The sequence below is a fragment of the Salvelinus fontinalis genome, chromosome 13, assembly GCF_029448725.1.
Source record: "Salvelinus fontinalis isolate EN_2023a chromosome 13, ASM2944872v1, whole genome shotgun sequence".
NCBI classification, from domain to species: Eukaryota; Metazoa; Chordata; class Actinopteri; order Salmoniformes; family Salmonidae; genus Salvelinus; species Salvelinus fontinalis.
Genome location: NC_074677.1, coordinates 22,479,088 through 22,503,605, shown reverse-complemented (window position 1 = coordinate 22,503,605; position 24,518 = coordinate 22,479,088). Strand labels below are relative to the sequence as shown.

Genomic DNA, 24,518 nt, shown 5'->3' with positions numbered 1-24,518 from the left:
CATATGTGTTATTTCATAGTTTTGATGTCTTCACTATTATTCTACAATGTAGAAAATTGTAAAAATAAAGAAAAACACTGGAAAGGGTAGGTGTGTCCAAACGTTTGACTGGTACTGTATATATTTTACTATGGAGTACCAAAATGGCGGCGCAGTGGCTTCAAAACAGCGCCCCCTGTCAGTCATCTATGGTTAATACATACAATTGGTTGTAACTGAGGGGATGGAGGATCGTTAGTACTAAAGATTCTGCACTCCTCCTTAACTCTCACACACACAAAAATAATTCCTTACTCCCTCGCCCTGTAAGTGTATACTCGTCAGACGTCATGATACGTCATCAGAAGTGTCCACTTCATTTGAGGGCTGAGGGGTAGCGTGTGTCTTTTAAGTGTTTTGACTGCAACAACACAGAACTCCCCGATCGTTTTTTCCATCATGGCTCCATCCGCAGACAGGCTGGGATACTGGGGGCGGCCAACCTCAACGCTAGATTGGTGTGAGGATAATTATGTCGTCTCTTTCTACATCGCAGAATTCTGTAAGTACAGCTGACACCATGCTTATTGCAAAACTAGTAATAGAAAACAAAAAGTAATGCAATAAATACGGATGTGGCTCCGTGCGGAAACTGTCTCAGAAATAGCGTAAACATTATGCCTGGTGGTGCCGTTCCCGTACGCTCGCGCCAGAAGGCTAGATCATGACTCTTATCTCTACATTTAAATACAGCTTTTATGTTTTATACCAGTAAGGTAGAAGTTACCATTAGTGTCGTCATCTCGACAGTACTTCTTGCCTAGGACGATGCCAGACCGGCTAATGAGTCACAACTTCACTTGCACCTGCAGCAGCACCGCGCTCTTTCAAGTAGGCCTAACTGTTTATACGTATGCTACAGTAATATGCTATACGGCACATAAAAATATCGCTAGTTTGGCGCATGTGTACAATGAAATGCGCCACAAGATAGCTTCAGCTTCATTTTGGGACAGTATATAGACTCTTTCGGCAGGTAGCCTAGCGTTGGGCCAGTAACCGAAAGGTTGCTGAATCGAATCCCAGAGCTGACAAGGTAAAAATCTGTCGTTCTGAGCAAGGCAATTAACCCAGTGTTCCGGGGCGCCGAATATGTGGATGTCGATTATGGCAGTCCCCCACACGTCTCTGATTCAGAGGGGTTGGGTTAAATGCGAAGACACATTTCATTTGAATACATTCAGTTGTACAACTGAATAGGTGTCCCCCTTTCTCACAGTCTCTTGCAAACCTCACCGGTCATGCTGCGCGCTGGAACGTTGCAAAATAAATGTGCACATAGCCGACATGTTATTCAATGATGTATATAAACCCTGGATTGCTGATGCATTGGCCAATCAGAGGCTTTGAGGCCACCGGTTGGCCATATTGCCACTCCCCAGAAGGAGCAGTCCTCCATACAGTCCCTTCAGAAAGTATTTACACTAGTTAGTGGTGCGCCTGAGGGTCAGCTTCTTGTTCACCTGCACCCACCACCAATTGCTAACAACCCATCCACAACCGCCCGACTACATGTGATAAAGTGAAAATCTGAGGCCCACACCCGACCACTACCCTCTAATATAGAAAATGCGCTGTAGGCTACAAAGATAGTGGAACCATTTTTTTTACTTGGGGATGCAGTATTTTTTTGTTGTTGCATGATTTAGATTTAGATATGTTTCTGCTTTAATTTCTGATATTTTTGGTAGGCTAATTGTTAGTCAACTTGTCTATAATGAGATACATGCAGCTTCTCTTCTGTGATGTATATGTTGACCTAGAAGACTAAATAAATCCTTGCTCACCAGATTAATATATCATAAATTAATAGAATGAATGAATGGTTCAATCTAGTTGACAGTTTTCCATGTCATCTTTCACAGAGCAAAGGTGTTTAGGGGCCGTGGAGAAACTGCAATAGTCTAACAACAAAGGGAAATATTTCCTGTGCAAAATTTCCAAATTACATCAGTTTGACTGGTTGTAAGCAAATAGAAAGCTGTTAAAACAACCCAACATCTTTCTGTTAAGATTTCAGTTTGGCTTGGATGGATATGTAGTTGAAATACTATCAGCTTTCATGCTGATAAAGATAGCACCTCTACAGATGGTATCTAACTGAGCATTCCCATTCTCTCAAGATGCTAAAATAAATAAATCATTTCTCCACTCTTGTTCCCAAGTAAACATTTTGCCTAGATTTGGTGTATAATTGTACTGCAAGAAATGCTTAATTGTGCAGGAGTTAATATTAAGGCTAGTGAGAGGTTAAAGACCAGATTTCAGTTTCCATTTAACCCATCTGAACGGTAGGCTACAGTTCCCTATCTTGTGACTGTCGAGTTTGTATAGCCATCACAATCATCACACGTCCTCTTTTACCACTTCACCAAATCTTTCCCAAACATTACTTTTCTGGCCCTCTTCAGCTTTTCTCTTATTTAATTAAACTCTGACATTTTCCCTTTTGCCTCTGTGGATTGACATAAACTTTTTCTGCCCGTTCCCAAAAACATTTGGCGAAAGGCGTGTAGACTAATTGGCCTGCATACCGTTTGACCCTAAACCTTAGGCTTACGCACTAATGCCAGATAGCCTAAAATAATGAAAGAAAAACCTCAATGTATCCTATAGATATAAATTGCACAAGAAATATACATTTCTGGATTTTTTAAGGTACTGTTTTCGCTTTATTCAACATGCCCGCGACACACCCGCCCTTCATCCAAACAATATTGAATGACCTTAAACCCGTCAGCCCCGCGGATATAACTGGGGGGACTGCGGGTTATGAGTCAACCCACGCATCACTAATTCACACCCCTAGACTTTTTCCGTATTTTGTTGTTACTGCCTGAATTTAAAATGTATTAAATTAAGGGTTTTGTCACTGGCCTACACACAATAATCCACAATGTCAAAGTAGAATGATGTTTTTTGATTTTGTTCTTCAAATGCCAAAGAAATGAAAAGCTGAAATGTCTTGAGTCAATAAGTACTGTATTCAACCCCTTTGTTATGGCAAGCTTAAATACGTTCAGGAGTAAAAATGTGCTTAACAAGTCACATAATACGTTGCATGTACACAATAATAGTGTTTACATGATTTTTGACTGACTGTCTGTGTAACAGTTTAACTTTATGGCGTCCCCTCGCCCCGACCCGGGCGCGAACCAGGGACCCTCTGCACACATCAACAACAGTCACCCACGAAGCATCGTTACCCATCGTTCCACAAAAGCCGCGGCCCTTGCAGAGCAAGGGGAACCACTACTTCAAGGTCTCAGAGCAAGTGACGTCACCGATTGAAAGGCTTTTAGCGCGCACCACCGCTAACTAGATAGCCATTTCACATCCGTTACATCTGTACCCCACACATACAAGTATCTGTAAGGTCCCTCAGTCGAGCAGTGAATTTCAAACACAGATTCAACCACAAAGACCAGGGAGGTTTTCCAATGCCTTTCAAAGAAGGGCACCTATTGGTAGATGTGTGAAAATGAAAAAGCAGACATTGAATATCCCTTTGCGCATGGTGAAGGTTGGATGGTGTATCAATACACCCAGTCACTACAAAGATACAGGCGTCCTTCCTAACACAGTCGCCAGAGAGGAAGGAAACTGCTCAGGGATTTCCCCATGAGGCCATTGGTGACTTTAAAACAGTTAGTGTTTAATGGCTGTGATAGGAAAAAAATGTGGATGGATAAACAACATTGTAGTTACTACACAATACTAACCTAATTGACAGAGTGAAAAGGACAGAATACAAATATTCCAAAATATGCATCCTGCAAGAAATAACTAAAGTAATACTGCAAAAGATGTAGCAAAGCAATTCACTTTTAGTCCTGAATACAAAGTCCTATGTTTGGGGAAAATCCAATACAACACATTACTGAGTACCGCTCTCCATATTTTCAAGCAGAGTGGTGGCTACATCATGTTATTGGTATGCTTGTAATCGTTAAGTTTTTCAGGATAAAAAAGGAATGGAGCTTAGCAAAGGCAAAATCCCAGAGGAAAAACTGGTTCAGTCTGCTTTCCACCAGACACTGGGAGATTAATTCACCTTTCAGCATGACAATAACCTAAAACAAGGCCAAAATCTACACTGGAGTTGCTTACCAAGAAGACAGTGACATTTCCTGAGTGGGCGTGTTACAGTTTTGACTTAAATCTACTTGAAAATATATGGCAAGACTTGAAAAATATTTGTCTAGTAATGATCAACAACCAATTGACAAAGCTTGAAGAATTTTGAAAAGAACAATGGGTAAATGCTGCACCATCCAAGTATGGAAAGCAGGACTTAGACCTTAACCAGAAAGACTTACAGCTGTAATCACTGCCAATCGTGATTCTAACATGTATTGACTCAAGAGGTTTGAATACTTGTTTAAAATGAAGAAATATTAGTGTTTTGTAAAAATTAAAATCAAACGTTAGAATTTTTCTTCCACTTTGACATTAGAGTATTTTGTGTAGATCGTTGACAAAAAAAGACAATTAAATACATTTTAATCCTACTTTGTAACACAACAAAATGTGAAAAAAGTCAAGTGATGTGAATACTTTCTGAAGGCACTGTAGGAATGATTGGAATTCTACAGTATTTAACTAAAATGTTTCAAGGACAAAAGTACATGTATTTAAGCATTTTTGTTGTAGTGTGGACATTAGCATTAGTACTTAACATTTTTTTTAAGTGTATATATATATATAATTTTTTTTATATTTAAAAAATGCATTTATATAGCTTCTAAAATCTTTTTTACATTGGTGGGGGAGTACCAAGATGGAGGCACTGTAGCTTCAAAACAGCGTCCCCTGCTAGTCATCTAGTGTTAATATAAATTATTGTTTCAACCACACCACACAACCGCACTCGCATGTTTGAACGAGCATCTTCGTAGCCAAGTGCTAAAATAAACTCTGGGTGAAAATTCTACAAAGAACTAGCTAAAAAGAGGACCATATGCATGTCAGGTAAAAGACCAACTCAATGTTCATCTCCCAGGACAAACTAGCTAGAAACAGCTAGCTAGCTAATGTCTATAAATGTTTCATGTGCGTTTCGACCTGCCCACAAATTAATATAGTTGGTTCACAATTGGTTTTGATATTTTAATCTGCGTGTCATGATCACGTCTGGTGTAGATGGACAAAATCAACATCCATGCGATGGCGCACACGAACGCACGTGCGGGGCTGGTTTAGTCAGCATGTTACACAGGCACCGCAACATTTTTTTATTCATGATAATTATCTTTAACACTAAGAGCTCCATTCCATTGCAAGATAAAAACCTGCAACTCAGCATTCGTAATTTGCTTTTGGATACCCTTTCACTCGAGTTATGAGGGGGTCCTTGTTCCTTAGTGAATTTGCTATTACAAAAGAGATCCCTGGCCCCAAAAAGTTTGAGAAACTGCCCTACAGGCTTTCTGAGAATCCCATGCCCACTGTCCTGTTTTGGCAAAACTACATGATAATACAGTTGGCTTTATTATGTTTTTAATGATGCCAATTTTCAAAACTGCCAAGTGGGTCAGATTTAGCTGTGTTTAACTACTGCTCTTTTAATTTTCTCTCGCTATCTCTGACTCACACATGACCCACATTACACTGAGTGACCCAACACTCGTCTTCTCTTCTTGACCTTGGAAAGGTGAAAACACTAGATTGAATGACTGTTCACATGCATAATATGAAGGGAATAAATGAATTATTAAAAAGCATCGAACCTAGAACTAATACTCTGATAACAGAACACTTGCTCTTATGTAGCTCTTATAAATGTGTAGAACACTGTATTATTAAAGTGACCATGTCACTGATACTCCACACGACCAGTAGAGTTTGAAGCAATGGTTGGTTTGGCTCTTGGCTCTTAGGTCCCAAGTTGAAGAATAAAAGGCCTGGAATGTGCAACATCCAGTAAATCTAATGTGGAAGACGGACAAAGAGGCAACCACAATTTTTGACCCTCATTGTGTGGCATACATGTGCTATATCTCAGTTTTCAAAACCTCAGCAGAGCTGAACAATAGTAGCGCAGCTTGCAGCATCGAGTGAGGTCAGAATACATTAAACAGGAGATTCTCCTCACGTTTGCTTAAAGTTAAACTAATGAAAACGTTAAACAGGAAAGTTCTTGGCATTTTACTGACTACAGCACCTTGGGGAATGCCTAATGCTATTTGACCTGAAGTCAGTCAGCCTAATGTACAACACAACTTACTAATGTAGGGCACCAGCCTAATGTTAAACATAAATATTGTGCAACAGACATCCAATATTCCTTAGTCTTGTACATATATTTGTAAGAATATGATTTCAAGAATCCTTTACTTTTGTATCCAGCAGCTAAGCAAGCAACAAATACAGTACAGCAGTGTAGCAATGTTAACTGAACAAAGAACTGAGTTAGCCCTCAGAGCTCTTGCCTCTTGCATATAAGCTCCAACTTGAAACAACATTCTAATCATTAGCATCGTTGATCATTGATCATCAACCATCACTTGGTGTTGTGAAATCTTCAAATTAAATATGCTACATTTATTTAACCAGGCACCAATTCTTATTTACAAGGATGGCAAAATGCCTCCTGTGGGGATGGAGGCTGGGATAAAAAAAACAATGGAAGACAAAACGGACAACACAGACAGAAGACACTGGCGACAGCACAAATACAACAGCAAACAAACAGTGGATGTGTGTGTGTGCAGGCATGTTTGTGGTGTGTGTGAAGTAAAACAACATGCTTCCTTACATAAGTAACTAGTGACATCTAGAAACAACTACATGTCTTAACAACCTGTTCATCTATTTGTCCTTTGACCTCGTCCAGGGACACCAGGTCCTGTAGCTTTTTAGGTTGGCTTGGAGGAAATTCCAAGACCAGGGGGCTGAGAAATTAAAGGACCATGCTTTTATGCATTTTCCTTTCGAGCCAGAAGACAGCATAGATAAAATGGCAGTTTTCCTAAAATGGTCTTATAAATAAAAACTAATTTCACAAGTCTAAATCCTACTGATTTTATAAATTGGACCTGCTTACAGAATGTAAACACTATTCTTTCTCTAGTTTTCCATCTGCTAAGAGACACGCTATTAGAAATTCTACCAGACATCAAATGATTGTGGTTGTTGTTTGCTATCATACACTACATGTTGTCTTGTCTTCCTTTGACAGTTTCTCGGTTTGTTATCTTGTTGTACAGGGAACACTGTCAGCAACCTGATTATGATCCTGCCTCCCATCTACGGTGCCATCCAGACGTATAAAGATGGCCTAGAGTTCCGCTACGTCTACTCTTTTCTGGGACTGGCAGGTAGGTGCTCCATACACATCAGGAATTATTAGTATGATTTATATGGAAGGCCAAGAAGATCAAGGCAGTGTTCCCCCGATGCGTTGGGCTGACCGCACCACCCTCTGGAGAGCCTTGCGGTTGTGGACAGTGCAGTTGCCGTACCAGGCAGTAATACAGTCAGACCGAATGCTCTCAAAGGTGAATCTGTAGACATTTGTGAGGGTCTTAGGGGCCAAGATGAATTTATTCAGCCTCCTGAGGTCGAAACGGCTCTGTTCAGGGCTCTACAGAGCGACCATATTACTCGCAAATGGCCTAAATATTTTTCTGTGCGAACTGGAATTTTTATTTAGGCGCACCAGTGCCCCTAGAAAAATGAAGGATTCTAGCTTTATTACCTCATATCTTTCATTGAAATCCTACATTTCTTTGTGTGCGCCTACATTTTCCAACTTAGGCACACGTATGCTCCTTGTACAAAAAGGTCAGCGTAGAGCCCTGCTGTTGTGCTTTCTTCACCACTCTGTCGGTGTGGAGGGACTATTTTAGGTCCTCAGTGATGTACACGTGGAAGAACTTGAAGCTTTTGACCCACTCCACTGCAGCTCCATCGATGTGGATGGAGACATGTTCTCTCTGCTGTCTCCAGTAGTCCACGATCAGCTCTTTCGTTTTGTTGACGTTGAGGGAGATGTCTCTCTCACGCAGTCTCCTCTGAACAGTTGATGTTGAGATGTGTCTGTTACTTAAACTCGGTGAAGAATTTATTTTGAGGTGCAGTTAACTATAATGAACGTATCCTCTGCAGCAGAGGTAACTCTGGGTCTTTCCTGTGGCGATCCTCATGAGAGCCAGTTTCATAATAGCGCTTGATGGTTTTTGCGACTGCACTTGAAGAAACTTAATGTTCTTGAAATGTTCTGTATTGACTGACCTTCATGTCTTAAAGTAATGATGGACTGTCATTTCTCTTTGCTTATTTGAGATGTTCTTGCCATAATATGGACTATTTTACCAAATAGGGCTATCTTCTGTATACCCGCCTATCCTTGTCACAACACAACTGATTGGCTCAAACGCATTAAGGAAAGACATTCCACTATTTAACTTTTAACAACGCACACCTGTTAATTGAAATGGATTCCAGGTGACTACCTCATGAAGCTGGTTGAGAAAATGTCAAGAGTGTGCAAAGCTGTCAAGGCAAAGGGTTGGCTTTGAAGAATCTCAAATATATTTTTGTTTAACACTTTTTTAGTTACTAAATGATTCCATATGTGTTATTTCATAGTTAAGGTCTTCACTAGTATTCTACAATGTAGAAAACAGTCAAAATAAAGAAAAACCCTGGAATGAGTATGTTTCCAAACTTTTGACTAGTACTGTATATTTTTGCCCTCAGAACAGTCTAAATTCGTCAGGGCATTGGCTCCACAAGGTGTCGAAAGCGTTCCACAGGGATGCTGGCCCATGTTGACTCAAACGCTTCCCACAGTTGTGTCAAGTTGGCTGGATGTCCTTTCGGTGATGGACCATTCTTGATACAAGCGGGAAACTGTTGAGCGCGAAAAACCCAGCAGCATTGCAGTTCTTGACACAAACCTGTGCGCCCTGCACCTAATACCATACACCATTAAAAGGCACTTACATGTTTTGTCTTGCCCATTCACCATCTGAATGGCACACATACACAATCGCACACATACGTCTCAAGGCTTAAAAATCCTTTAACCTGTCTCCTCCCCTTCATCTATACTGATTGAAGTGGATTTAACAAGTGACATCAATAAGGGATGGTGGTCAGCCTATGTCAAGGAAAGAGCAGGTGTTCTTTTATATTTTTTTTGTATACAGTATGTACATTGGGGAGAACAAGTATTTGATCACTGCCAAAAATCCAGAAAATCACATTGTATGATTTTTAAGTAATTAATTTGCATGTTATTGCATGACAAGTATTTGATCACCTAAGAATTCCGGCTCTCACAGACCTGTTAGTTTTTCTTTAAGAAGCCCTCCTGTTCTCCACTCATTACCTGTATTAACTGCACCTGTTTGAACTCGTTACCTGTATAAAAGACACCTGTCCACACACTCAATCAAACAGACTCCAACCTCTCCACAATGGCCAAGACCAGAGAGCTGTGTAAGGACATCAGGGATACAATTGTAGACCTGCACAAGGCTGCGATGTGCTACAGGACAATAGGCAAGCAGCTTGGTGAGAAGGCAACAACTGTTGGTGCAATTATTAGAAAGTGGAAGAAGTTCAAGATGACGGTGAATCACCCTCGGTCTGGGGCTCCATGCAAGATCTCACCTCGTGGGGCATCAATGATCATGAGGGAAGGTGAGGGATCTTCCCAGAACTACACGGCAGGATCTGGTCAATGACCTGAAGAGAGCTGGGACCGCAGTCTCAAAGAAAACCATTAGTAACACACTACGCCGTCATGGATTAAAATCCTGCAGCGCACGCAAGGTCCCCCTGCTCAAGCCAGTGCATGTCCAGGCCCGTCTGAAGTTTGCCAATGACCATCTGGATGATCCAGAGGAGGAATGGGAGAAGGTCATGTGGTCTGATGAGACAAAAATAGAGCTTTTTGGTCTAAACTCCACTCGCCGTGTTTGGAGGAAGAAGAAGGATGAGTACAACCCCAAGAGCACCATCCCAACCGTGAAGCATGGAGGTGGAAACATCATTCTTTGGGGATGCTTTTCTGCAAAGGGGACAGGACGACTGCACCGTATTGAGGGGAGGATGGATGGGGCCATGTATCGCAAGATCTTGGCCAACAACCTCCATGCTTCATCTTCCAGCATGACAACGACCCGAAACACACAGCCAAGGCAACTAAGGAGTGGCTCCGTAAGAAGCATCTCAAGGTCCTGGAGTGGCCTAGCCAGTCTCCAGACCTGATCCCAATAGAACATCTTTGGAGGGAGCTGAAAGTCCGTATTGCCCAGCGACAGCCCCGAAACCTGAAGGATCTGGAGAAGGTCTGTATGGAGGAGTGGGCCAAAATCCCTGCTGCAGTGTGTGTGCAAACCTGGTCAAGAACTACAGGAAATGTATGATCTCTGTAATTGCAAACAAATGTTTCTGTACCAAATATTAAATTCTGCTTTTCTGATGTATCAAATACTTATGTCATGTAATAAAATGCAAATTAATTACTTAAAAATCATACAATGTGATTTTCTGGATTTTTGTTTTATATTCCGTCTCTCACAGTTGAAGTGTACCTATGATAAAAATTACAGACCTCTACATGCTTTGTAATTAGGAAAACCTGCAAAATCGGCAGTGTATCAAATACTTGTTCTTCCCACTGTATGTACTGTATTCTAGTCATGGCTCATCTTATATAACTGCTGTTGTATACACATTTTCTATTCATATTTTTTATTTTACCTTTATTTAACTAGGCAAGTCAGTTAAGAACAAATTCTTATTTTCAATGACGGCCTAGGAACAGTGGGTTAACTGCCTTGTTCAGGGGCAGAAAGACAGATTTGTACCTTGTCAGCTCGGGGATTCGAACTTGCAACCTTTCGGTAACTAGTCCAACGATCTAACTACTAGGCTAACCACTCTAACCACTAGGCTACCCTGCCATATACTGTCTAAACATTCTATTTATTGCTTGCTCTGAAATGTCTTAATATTATTTTTCTTAATTTTTTGATTGTGTGTATTGTATTTCTAGATATTAATGTACTGTTGGTGCTAGAAGCATTTCGCTGCACCTGCAATAAAATCTGCAAATCTGTGGAAGCGACCAATACATTTTTATTTGATTTACTTGTACATTAAGCTGCCTCATACTCCAGAAACAGGAGATGGGCTCCTGCTCCTATGAGCCGTTCCGGCTCGTACAAGCCAAGGCTTGTGTAAGGCTACTTACAGTACTTACTCCTACTTCATAGTATTTTAAAAGAACATCATCAAGATGCCCTCCTGTTTATTTTAGTGAATGGTTTGAATGTCTATGCTTCCTGCTGCTTGTTTGATGTGATCTCTTCTTCTTTTCCAGCTGTTGGCATTGGTTCCTGGTGCTTCCATATGACGCTGCAATATGAGATGCAGGTGAGCTGACTTTTAGTATCTAAAAATAAATTGTGATTCGTCAGCACACTGTATGCATCCACCATTGAAGAGTTGTGTTCTCAAAATCACATGGACTTTTTCAGCTGTTAAGGACATAAAAAATGATACCTCATCATTTCCTGAAGAATGCACATGCAGTTCGGTCAGACACTGGAGTAAACAGAAAACAATAGTCCTGTCTTGGCTCGTGCCGACCATCCCATTATACATCACTCTCTGTCTCTGCTGTCTGACCCCCACAGCTGCTGGATGAGCTGCCAATGATCTACAGCACCTGTGTCTTTGTCTACTGTCTGTAAGTACCCAACATAATGGATTTACGCTCTCCAGCTTTCACAGTGCCAATGCCATTGAGCAGCCCAGGTCAAAAGCTCACTGAAAGTAATTTGAGGGCAATATAAAATGTAATGTGATCAATGAAAAGTGAATCCAACCCTCCAATTGATCCACCCTAAGAAAGCACATATTGTGTCTCTCTCGTGGTTGTAGATGCCATGTAACTGAGCTGATGTCTATGGATTCAGCGGCACTTAGATTTCCTCCATTTTAACTGGGGCATCTTTCATCATCTTGCTCTCCATCCTTCTCAAAAGCCTTACTGTATACAGTATGTCTATAATTACAAATATGTGTTTCATGAGAGGAATGATCATTGAATTCATTTTTTGTTACAGATATGAATGCTTCAAGCAAGAAAACACTCTGAGTTTATTTCCTATCACATTGTTATTGTTCTTCAGTGTCTCAGTCAGTGTGGTGAGTGTCTCATAAATCCCCTTGATAAAAATTATATTATTCTAATACATTTGCTCAGACAAATATATATATATATATATACCACCACAGATGTAGGATCTTAATTTGATCACTATTTTATTGCTGAGAATTTTCATGCACAGCAGGAAATGCAAACGTGTCGTGGATTCAAGGTTTAAAAAGGCAGACTTGATTTGCCCTAATGAAAAGTGTATCAACCCCTACAACATTTTTTCATTCGTTATAATCCACATAATAATTCACATTTCCTGTTGCTGCAGGATTATTTTCCTGCTGTAGCAAACTGGCTCATATTTAAGATCCTACATCTACACCACTATTAGGGCAACAATTAAGTTTAAAACCACTGGAACAGTGGTAAACTTTCCTGGTATTGGACGCAAGTGTATCTTGTCCCCACGTACAGTAAGGAAGATGGTTCGGGAGGCAAAGGGCCAAAGTTGGAGAATTACAGATTTTTTTTTTCATGTAACTTCCGGTGACCAACTTTACGCCACCTCCATGCTCTCTGGAAGGGTTGCCAGAAAAAATACTTTATTGAGCGCAAACAACAAATGTAAACACCTGGAGTTTGCTAAAATGCATTGGCACTTGGATTGGAACTGGTGTTGTGGTCAAATAACATGAAAATAGAGCTCTTTGGCCACGCACACCAGTGGTGGGTTTGGTATCGAAAGAAGGATGCATATGCAGATTATTTTAGATTTTTATTTTTTGCTTGTTGAACAAAATCTTTCTCTGAGCAATTGTATTAGTATAAAATAATAGAATTTAAAAAATGTGCATACAATATAGATCAGTATTTGTATTATTTATTTTATAAAGTATTTTTTCCTCTTCTTTACCAAGGGTGCCAATAATTTTGGACCTGACTGTAACTGTTGTGTCCATCTTCATTCCATTACTGTATGTCAATAATTAATGTCACTATCTGCATTCTTTTTTTCAATTTTTTCCCCCAGGTGTATTTACAATGGAAAGAGCCAGTATTTCACCAGGTAAGAGAGAGTACATTTGCACTCTTCAGTGAGCATGCTCTTTGTTTGGTATTAGGTTTCACTGTTTCATTAGTAAATATTGCCGATGGCTAAAAGTGGAAACAGCCATACATGAGGTCCTGTTAGATTGCTATTGTGGCATGTCACTTGAGATGTCTCTGTGCAGTTGTATTCAGCAATACAATATATTTCAGCGTTGTCACTTGTCATACAACATGTCATACAACATGTCATACACCATCTTTTTGACTATCGCTTTGTCTAATCTTACATGCCCAGGTTACACTTATATAAACTCCTCTCTAGCATACCACCACAATAGCCAGTGTTGCTGTGGATATTGAGAGTCTAGAGAAGTGTCTGTGTTGCTCGACAACAACAGAAACAAAGTGACAAAGCAGCCTTTGTTTACACTTCAGAGCCCTCTCTGCTTAGCCTACTAAACCCCACTGCTCCATGGTGGCACACGTTCAGTCATAAACATGCCCTCAACAGTCTGTTTTGGAGGACGTTATATTGTCAGCATATTGTTTCAACCAGTTAGTGTTTCACACCAAGCTGATGCATGTAGTTTGATTTGCTACTCATTTAGATACAATACACCAACTGTGACCATCCATTTATACGTCTCATCAACCATCACAAAAGAGCAGTCTTTATTTGAGCATGGATTTAGCACAACCTCGTGTTTGAACCTTGTACATGCTGTAGTGTAATCCTTTTTTAGGGCTTGAGCAGTCTGGTTGAAAACGTGTGCATTAAACACCTCATACTTAATTTCACCTTTGTTCTGGTGAAAACACCAGAATTAGGCTACTGTAAAATATGACACAGATCTGAATTTGGTTGTTTTTCAAAACTAAAGATTCTTCTTTTTGTGTCCTTAGGTCATGTATGGTGCGCTTGTAGCCTGCTTGGTGATGCGTTCTATCTTCATAGTTACATGGTATGTGGCAATGTGGTAGCATCTTGGCTCAGTAGTTCGGGAAACTAACTGATAACTAAGAGGTCAACAGTACATTTGTTATCCTTACAAAGTTTGAATTGTATAATAGCCACTCAACATTGGATACTGCTATTATGCTGATATTTGTGGTTCTGGATGACAACGTTTTCAGAAACCACAGTACGAAGTAGGGCAGAGGAGGCTGGTGGGAGGAGCTGTAGGAGGACAAGCTCATTGTAATGGCTGGAATATAATAAATAGAACGGAGTCAAACGTGGTTTCCATATGTTTGATGCGTTTGATACCGTTCCATTGATTCCATTCCACCCATCACAATGAACCTGTCCTCCCATAGCTCATCCCACCAGCCTCCTCTGAAGTAGGGCTATGTTATAACATTGTTTATACATCTCATCTGACTTTGTCTTTTAACTGCAGGGTGTACCCCTGGCTCAAACCTATGTGTTACATCTCCCTGAGTGTCTTCCTGCTGGGGTTCCTGTTGTGGAACATTGATAATCTGGCATGTGACTCACTCAGGTAAATATACAAACAATTTTCACACGCTGACACCAGAATATGGACATCCATTTCCCTAGATGTAGGATCTTAATGTTGAAGGAGAACTTTCCTGCAATGCAAAAATGTTTTTAACTTGGCCTGTATTTGAGGTTTAAAAAGACTTCTGAAGTTTGTAATTTCCACTTTAAAATTTCAGACTTGAATTTCCTTTAACATTTTTTATCAATCTCTACAAAAATGTCCAATATTTATAATCCACATAAAAATTACTATTTCCTGTTGCTGCAGGATTATTTACCTGCTGTAGCAAACTGTCTCAAATTAAGATTCTACATTTTGTAGACAGAATCAAATGTAAAACCCTCTAATCCACACCCTCCTTTAGATCCACCAGACAGAGATTTCCCCCTGTTGTTGGGGCGGTGACACAGTTCCATGCCTGGTGGCACATCCTCACAGGCCTGGGCTCCTACCTACACATACTCTTCAGGTAAACTATCCACTCAACCATCTATATTCTATAGGTCTTATAAAGCTTTTACTGTGTTTGTTTGTTCATTGTATTTGTTCCCACTAACATTGATTTATTCTGCTTGAAGAACGTAATTAGATTAAGAACAGACTGGTATCTTGGTCAGATGATTTCTACAAGAATGTGTTACTGAAAAATGTAATATGTTCTGTTGTCATGTAGCCTCCAGATACGGTCAATCTACCTCAAACACAGACCAAAAGTAAAGGTAAGCGTGCTCTCATCCTCCCAGTTCTTCAACACATCCCAGTTCTATGCTTGTGTATACAGATGTAGGCTCTACAAGTTTTACTTGCAACAGGGTGATCAAATTAAGACCCCACACCTAGAGAGCATGAGGTTTTGAGCAGAAGATGACGCTGCTATCTCCCCTCTTCAGTGTGTTGTTGTTAAGTTGTCCTGTACAGTCCAACAATATTTATACTGAACATTCCTCTTGAAGTAGATTATTTATGTTGGGAATAGAAAATATAGTTGAGTATGTGGAGTGTGACTTTCAGAATCAGTCATAACTCAAGTTCTATGGTATGCATTTATGGACTGAGGGTTACAATAAGGACATTTTTTTGGGATGCAATTTCTATACAATAGCTACCTTCATATACATAACGGCTGCATCCAGGGCTGTATGTATGCCTGCCCACTGTTGGGCAGTAGGTTTGGGAGAGCCCTCCTCCATCCTTCTCTAATACTCATCATACCTGAAGATCATTCAGAATCAGAACTGCCTTCAGGTTATGATACACAAGAGGTTTTTCAAATTAAGAACCTACATCTGTATGGTACCACAATATCAACAATAACCTAACACTTGTCCACAATGTGTTCAATCAGTTTATATGTGGAGTGTGGCCCATGTTGCACATGGAGGCTCAGAAGAGTAGCTGAGTGGCTGGGGACCATGAAGGAGGGTGACTACCATACAACAGGCATCAGCAAAGGGACCTGACCCGCCAGTCTGCCAACTCCCCCTCTGCTGTCTCTGGGACACATACTGTACACCCCACTACCAGAGGTCTGGCAACCTACCACTCCAGGGACCCTTTTGTTTAGCACTGTGTGGATTTGCCAAGTACAGCATAGCGTTGAGTGTTGATATGGAATGATTTTTCTCTTTCATCGATCACAATCGGATTTTCATGGTGATGTTGTAGTGTTTTTGTTTTTAAGTTCTCAAACATTTTGAATGCATTAATGTACATACAGTATAGTATGTCGATGCAGATATGATATGTAGCTGCCCTGCCCGAACATGGATATTTTCTGGAATATGATTAAGAAAAAAGGCAGTAGTCATAAAAACACATGTAAATTATGTTAGTGTATGTATTATAACATTCAATATAATACTTTAGCATATTCACAAGCCATAATAACGTCAGATGGTCAGCTTGAGCTGGCTGTGTTTTTCATTGGTTATGTTTAGACACGGGAACTGTTTATACTACCCTATTCTTTTCAATATAAATTAGCAGACACTCTTATCCAAAGAGACTTAAGCCTTCCGCATGCTTTGGTTCGGGCTGATACTTAGCCGAATAAGTGTTCATATACTCCCTTAAAAGACCTTCGCTTGGGCCTCCCGAGTGGCACAGAGGTCTAAGGCACTGCATCGCAGTGCTAGCTGTGACTATAGATCCTGTTTCGAGTACAGGCTCTGTCGCTGCTTGCCTCGACCTGGAGACCCATGGGGCGGCGTACAATTGGCCCAGCGTTGTCCGGGTTAGGGGAGGGTTTGGCCGGCCGGGATGTCCTTGTCCCATAACGCTCTAGCGACTCCTGTGGTGAGCCGGACACATGCACGATGACACGGTTGCCAAGTGTACAGTGTTTCCTCCGACACACTGGTGCGGCTGGCTTCCGGGTTAAGCAGGCATTGTGTCAAGAAACAGAGCGGCTTGGCTGGGTCGTGTTTTCGGAGGACTCACGGCTCTCGACCTTCGCCTCTCCCGAGCCTGTACGTGAGTTGCAGCGATGGGACAAGACTGTAACTATCAATTGGGGAGAAAATGGGCAAAAAAAATTCAGATCTTTAAAAAAAATACATGCCCTTCGCTTGAAAAGCTTGAAAAAAGCAGCAATACTACTGTTTGTCCATATTGAAACGCCGTAGCCAGTATACACTTTATCAAAATAGTCCAAAATTAATGATAACTCAATAAATGTTTCATTCATTTTGACTTTTTTTCCGAGGAGATCTTAGTTGCTCAACTTTACATCTAAGTGGTGCAGTTTGGTGCAGTATTTCTCAAGTGAAATAATTAGCATGAAAACGATTAATCTCTAGTTGAATGACAGCAAACATGAAGCATTAACAATGACAGCATTGAAGAATCCCTACTGTTGACCAATCACCGACGAAGGAGCGTAAAGTTTGGTTACCGACTTTGGCTACTGACTTTGGCTTCCATCTAAAAATGTTTGTGTGCACTAACAGCCCCAAAAAACCTTGCTAAAGACTAAAACAAAGAAAAAAGTCATAAAACTGTTTTGGATGGGAAGCCTGCAGACACCTTTACAGTTAGTGCATTCATCTTGAGATACCTAGGTCAGACAACCACATATCACAGTCATAGTAAGTACATTTTTCCTCAAAGAAGTTATCAGCAAATGTCAGTGCTAGTAGGAAAACACAAGTGCATAGCATGAATTAAATGTCTTATTTAAGATACTTTTTGAAGAGGTAGTGTTTCAGACATTTTTGGAAAATTGGCAGGGACTCTGCTGTCCTGACGTTAGGGGGAAGCTTGTTCCACCATTGGGGTGCCAGAACAGAGAAGAGTTTTGACTGGGCTGAGTGGGAGCTGACGCCCCATAGGGGTTGGAGGCCCAAGACACCTGAGGTGGCAGAGGTTCCCTTCTCTAAGGGAATCTGGTCTAGATGATACAGTGTGCTGGTTACAGACAGGACTGAAACAGACAGCAGGGAAAGGTATAATATATAAATTATATTGACTACAGTATATATATGTCCTCTGCAACGTCTTGGTAACACAGGAACACTCTTTGACTTCAATTACATTTATTTTATGTATGCCAAGACTGCAACTGCATTATACTTGCAAAATGTGAAGTTGTTTTGATATTTTTACATTTACATGTCCATGTGTTTTTTTATGATTTACTTGATTAATATTAACAAATCGAAGGGAGATTATACAATTTATCTAAGGATTGTTCCATTTAAAAAAATACTGTCACGTTATAGTGGGAATTTCAAGGATACAGGGTAATTATTTTCATGTGTATGTCTTTTTATTTGCCAACGCGAAAGATCATGAAGAAAGTTTACCTGAAATAAAGATATCTGCACAAGCTTTGGTGTTGCTGCCAAAAGGAGGAATGAGAAAATAGGGTTTTGACTGACCACTGAACATTTCTGACCACTGTTCTACAGACTGGATCATCTGGACATGTATGTTTTCAGATGGATTCGCCAATTAATATCCATTATTTAACTCTATCTAGCAATAAATACAGGTATCTGCATGTCTGCAATTAAATTATCATTGTCCTGTATTACCACACACACATATTTGCTTCAAGGATGAGACCTCTGAGCCTGTCTGTATGTACTGTACCAGTCTGTTCATGCACTGCAGTCTAGTGATGGATTCCAACACGCTCTCATTCCTTATGGCCACTAGATGGCATGGATTGCCATATTTCAGTTTTAGGTTATATGTACATTTACCAAAGGATCCTGTTCTGTGAAACCCTGGATAAATGCTGTAATTTACAATGCAGTATTCTGGGGATTTATCTATGTGAAACTTCATGTGAATTTGATCTTAAGTGTAATGTACTTACAGTGCCAGTCAAACGTTTGGACACCTACTCATTCAAGGGTTTTTTCTTTATTTTTACTATATTCTACATTGTACAATCATAGTGAAGACATCAAAACTATGAAATAACACAGAATCATGTACTGTAGTAAACAAAAAAGTGTTAAACAAAAATGTATGAGGTTCTTCAAAGTAGCCACCCATGCCTTAATGACAGCTTTGCACATTCTCCAGCTTCATGAGGAATGCTTTTCCAACAGTCTTGAAGGAGTTCCCACACACGCCGAACACTTGTTGACTGCTTTTCCTTCACTCAGCGGTCCAACTCATCCCAAACTATCTCAATTAGGATGAGGTCGGATGATTGTAGAGGCCAGGTCATCTAGGTCCTCCATCCATCCAGGTCATCCATCACTCTCCTTTGTCAAATATCCCTTACATAGCCTGGAGGTGTGTTTTGGGTCATTGTCCTGTTGAAAAACAAATGATAGTCCCTCTAAGCGCAAACCAGTTGGAATGGTATACAGTATTGCTGAAAATGCTGTGGTAGCCATGCTGGTTAAGTGTGCCTTGAATTCTAAATAAATCCCTGACAGTGTCATCAGCTAAGCAACCCCATACCGTGCTCGTTTTTCTTGGCCCAAGCAAATCTCTTCTTATTGGTGTCCTTTAGTAATGGTTTCTTTGAGGTAATTTGACCATGAAGGCATGGTTCACGCAGTCTCCTCTGAACAGTTGATGTTGAGATGTGTCTGTTACTCTGTGAGGTGCAATCTGAGGTGCAGTTAATTGCCCATTTCTGAGGCTGGTAACTCTAAGGAACTTATCCTCTGCAGCAGACGTAACTCTGGGTCTTTCCTGTGGCGGTCCTCATGAGAGCCAGTTTCATGAGAGCACTTGATGTTTTTTCTGACTGCACTTGACGAAACTTTCAAAGTTCTAGACATTTTCCGCATTGACTGACCTTCATGTCTTAAATTAATGATGGACTGTCATTTGTCTTTGCTTATTTGAGCTGTTCTTGCCATAATATGGACTTGGTCTTTTACCAAATAAGGCTATCTTATGTATACCACCCCTACCGTGTCACAACACAACTGATTGGCTCAAACGGATTAAGAAGGAAATACATTCCAGAAATTAACATTTAACAAGGCATACTTAATTGAAATGTATTCCAGGTGACTACCTAATGAAGATGGTTGAGAGAATGCCAAGAGTGTGCAAAGCTGTCATCAAGGCAAAGAGTGGCTACTTTGAAGAATCTCAAATATAAACACTTTTTTGTTTACTACATGATTCCATATGTGTTATTTCATAGTTTTAATGTCTTCACTATTATTCTACAAAATAAAAAATAAACCATGAATTAGTAGGTGTGTCCAAACTTTGACATGAACTATACATATATACAGTGGCAAGAAAAAGTATGTGAACCCTGGAATTATCTGGATTTCTGCATAAATTGTTCATAAAATTTGATCTGATCTTCATCTAAGTCACAACAACAGACAAACACAGTCTGCTTAAAACCTGTTTGGGCTGCAGGGGCAGTATTGAGTAGCCAGATAAAAGGTGCCCATTTCAAACGGCCTCTTACTCAATTCTTGCTCTTACAATATGCATATTATTATTACTATTGGATAGAAAACACTCTCTAGTTTCTATAACCGTTTGAATTATATCTGTGAGTAAAACAGAACTCATTTGGCACAAACTTCCTGACCAGGAAGTGGAAAGTCTGAAATCGAGGCTCTGTTCTAGGTCCTGCCTATAAATGGGCATGATACGTATTAGTATACATGCACGTCATACACCTTCCCCTAGGTGTCAAGAGGCAGTGAGAGAAGAAATGGAGTGTTTATCTTGGTCTGAAGTGGAATAAATCCTCTTGGAATGACGTGTCACCCATTTCCTGTTTTCTGGAAGGCGCGAGGATGGCCCTGGAATTGCCTTCTGAAAAGCTGGTGTTATGGACGACTAATATTTCCGGCTTTGATTTTATTTGATTCATGTGACAATATCATCGTAAAGTATGTTTTTTCAATATAGTTTAATCAGATTATTGAAATTTTTCCGGGAGTTTTGCCGTGTTCCGTTCTCTTCCGTTTGTTGACATGGAGAGATTCGTGCCACTTGGCAAGTGTGCTTGCTAAATTGAGAGGGAGAAAGGCCGCTCTAAATCCAAACAACGATTGTTCCCGACAAAGGACCCCTTGTCCAACATTCTGATGAAAGATCAGCAAAAGTAAGAAACATTTTATGATGCTATTTCATAGAACATGTGAACTAGTCGTTTGCGCCCAGAGTTTGGGTACTCTCTCGCTATAACGTAAACTGGATGTGGTAATGAAGTTATTTTTAGAATTCTAACACGGCGATTTCATTAAGAACTAATGTATCTATCATTTCCTATACAACATGTATTTTTTAGTTATGTTTATGAATAGCTATTTGGTCAGAATATGTGTGTCAGAAAAAGTGTCAGAAAAATATCCGGACGTTGTGGGAAAAAGTAGCTACGTTAGCACAATGTATAACCACTGATTCCAGCTCTAAATATGCACATTTTCGGATACAAAACATAAGTGTATGTATAACCTGATGTTATAGGACTGTCATCTGATGAAGCATATCAAGGTTAGTCAAAAATTATATATCTTTTGCTGGTTTGTTACGATCGCTAACCTTTGCTACTGGGGAATGGCTTGTGTTTCTGGCTATTGTTGTAAGCTAATATAACGCTATATTGTGTTTTCGCTGTAAAACACTTAATAAATCGGAAATATTGGCTGGAATCACAAGATACCTGTCTTTCATTTGCTGTACACTATGTATTTTTCAGAAATGTTTTATGATAAGTAATAATTATTTGACGTTGGTGTCTGTAATTATTCTGGCTGCTTTCGGTGCAATTTCTGATTGTAGCTGCAATGTAAACTATGATTTATACCTGAAATATGCACATTTTTCGAACAAAACATAGATTTATTGAATAACATGTTATAAGACTGTCATCTGATGAAGTTGTTTGTTGGTTAGTTTGGTTGGTTCTTGGTTAGTTAGGTTGGCTTTGTGCATGCTACCTGTGCTGTGAAAAATGTCTGTCCTTCTTTGTATTTGGTGGTGAGCTAACATAAATATACGTGCTGTTTTCGCTGTAAAACATTTAAAAAATCTGACATGTTGGCTGGATTCACAAGATGTGTACCTTTCATTTGCTGTATTGGACTTGTTAATGTGTGAAAGTAAAATATTTCTAAAAAATATATTTTGAATTTCGCGCCCTGCACTTGAGCTGGCTGTTGTCATAAGTGTACTGACCTCGGGCTTACATAATAACTAATAATACACAAATTATTGTATTTTTCTTCTCTATATTGAATACATAATTTAAACATTTCACAGTGTAGGTTGGACAAAGTATGTGAACCCCTAGGCTAATGACTTCACCAAAAGCTAATTGGAGTCAGGAGTCAGCTAACCTGGAATACAATCATTGAGATGAGATTGGAGATGTTGGTTAGAGCTGCCCTGCCCTATAAAAAACACTCACAAAATTTGAGTTTGCTATTCACAAGAACCATTGCCTGATGTGAACCATGCCGCAAACAAAAGAGATCTCAGAAGACCCAAGATTAAGAACTGTTGACTTGCATAAAGCTGGAAAGGGTTACAAAAGTATCTAAAAGCATTGATGTTCATTATTCCATAGTAAGACAAATTGTCTATAAATTGAGAAAGTTCAGCACTGTTGCTACTCTCCCTAGAAGTGGCCGGCCTGCAAAGATGACTGAAAGAGCACAGCGCAGAATGCTCAATGAGGTTAAGAAGAATCCAAGTGTGTCAGCTAAAGACTTACAGAAATCTCTGGAACATGCTAACATCTCTGTTGACGAGTCTACAAAACGTAAAACACTAAACAAGAATGGGGTTCATGGGAGGACACCACGAAAGAAGCCACTGCTGTCCCAAAAAAACATTGCTGTACGTCTGAAGTTCTCAAAAGAGCATCTGGATGTTCCACAGCGCTACTGGCAAAATATTCTGTGTACAGATTAAACTAAAGTTTAGTTGTTTGGAAGGAACACACAACACTATGCGTGGAGATAAAAAGGCACACCAACATCAAAACATCCCAACTGTAAAGCATGGTGAAGGGAGCATCATGGTTTGAAGCTGCTTTGCTGCCTCATGGCCTGGACAGCTTGTTATCAACGACAGAAAAATGAATTCACAAGTTTATCAAGACATTTTGCAGGAGAATGTAAGGCTATTTGTCTGCGAATTGAAGCTCAGCAGAAGTAGGGACAACGACTCAAAACGCAGAAGTAAATCAACAACAATGGCTTCAACAGAAGAAAATATGACTTCTAGAGTGGCCCAGTCAGAGTCCTGACCTCAACCCGATTGAGATGCTGTGGCATGACCTCAGAGAGTGGTTCACGCCAGACATCCCAAGAATATTGCTGAACTGAAACAATTTTGTAAAGAGGAATGGTCCAAAATTCCTGCTGACCGTTGTGCAGGTCTGATCTGCAACTACAGAAAATGTTTGGTTGAGGATATTGCTGCCAAAGGAGGGTCAAACAGTTATTCAATCCAAGGGTTCACATACTTTTCCCACCCTGCACTGTGAATGTTTACACGTTGTGTTCTATAAAGACATGAAAACGTTTAATTGTTTGTGTGTTATTAGTTTAAGCAGACTGTGTTTGTCTATTGTTATGTCTTAGATGATCAGATCATATTTTATGACCAATTCATGCAGATGTCCAGGAAATTCCAAAGGGTTCACATACTTTTTCTTGCCACTATATAAATACAGTACATTCTGAAAATATACAGACCACTTGGCTTTTTGCAACAAAAAATACGTTACAGCCTTATTCTAAAATGCTTTTGTGTAAATTCTTACACAGCGACACTCAAAGTCAGCTTAATGCACCATAGTACACACGTCAATCAGGAGCTCTGCTTGGGCAGTCCCAGCAGTTGTCTTATATACAGCTATACACAGACAAGTTATATTTGCATGATTAAGCATAATTAATTTATCATTACCACTCTGAATTATTAATGTGACTGACCAATACTGGTTCATAACATGTGACAGACCAATACCTCACGAGGCTTCTTCTCTCTAAGCTGAGACCTTGAAACATATACAGTTGAAGTCAGAAGTTTACATACACCTTCGCCAAATACATTTAAACTCAGTTTTTCACAATTCCTGACATTTAATCCTAGTAAAAATTCCCTGTCTTAGGTCAGTTAGGATCACTACTTTATTTTAAGAATGTGAAATGTCAGAATAAGGGGTAGAGAGAATTATTTATTTCAGCTTTTATTTCTTTCATCCTTTAAATTGTTTAACTTGGGTCAAACGTTTTGGGTAGCCTTCCACAAGCTTCCCAAAATAAGTTGGGTGAATTTTGGATTCCTCCTGACAGATCTGGTGTAACTGAATCAGGTTTGTAGGCCTCCTTGCTCACATACGCTTT

The 24,518-nt window shown here is 39.9% G+C and overlaps 2 protein-coding genes across 3 annotated transcripts in view; both read left to right on the top strand.

Moving 5' to 3' along the window:
• The first annotated feature begins 205 nt into the window (after positions 1 to 205).
• On the top strand, positions 206 to 19,632 carry LOC129868266 (alkaline ceramidase 3-like). Its single transcript, XM_055942088.1, has 11 exons — positions 206 to 541; positions 7,248 to 7,358; positions 11,378 to 11,430; positions 11,694 to 11,746; positions 12,126 to 12,207; positions 13,191 to 13,226; positions 14,114 to 14,172; positions 14,611 to 14,712; positions 15,080 to 15,184; positions 15,389 to 15,434; positions 16,061 to 19,632. Exons 1-11 carry the CDS (start codon positions 439 to 441, stop codon positions 16,112 to 16,114), a joined length of 804 nt encoding a protein of 267 aa, XP_055798063.1. The 5' UTR covers positions 206 to 438; the 3' UTR covers positions 16,115 to 19,632.
• LOC129868262 (collagenase 3-like) overlaps positions 16,160 to 24,518 on the top strand; it is a 41,150-nt gene continuing 32,791 nt past the window's right edge. For both annotated transcript variants that reach the window (XM_055942081.1, XM_055942080.1), the window contains exon 1: positions 16,160 to 16,241. The gene's annotated coding sequence lies outside the window, so the exon portion shown is untranslated. The remainder of the gene's footprint in view (positions 16,242 to 24,518) is intronic.

Excerpts from the sequence above, each read along its gene's own strand:
- LOC129868266 (XM_055942088.1), top strand. The coding sequence starts at position 439 with ATGGCTCCATCCGCAGACAGGCTGGGATACTGGGGGCGGCCAACCTCA. Across the intron at positions 15,185-15,388 it reads TACCTACACATACTCTTCAG|CCTCCAGATACGGTCAATCT; the intron begins GTAAACTATCCA and ends GTTGTCATGTAG. Across the intron at positions 15,435-16,060 it reads AACACAGACCAAAAGTAAAG|TTTATATGTGGAGTGTGGCC; the intron begins GTAAGCGTGCTC and ends GTGTTCAATCAG.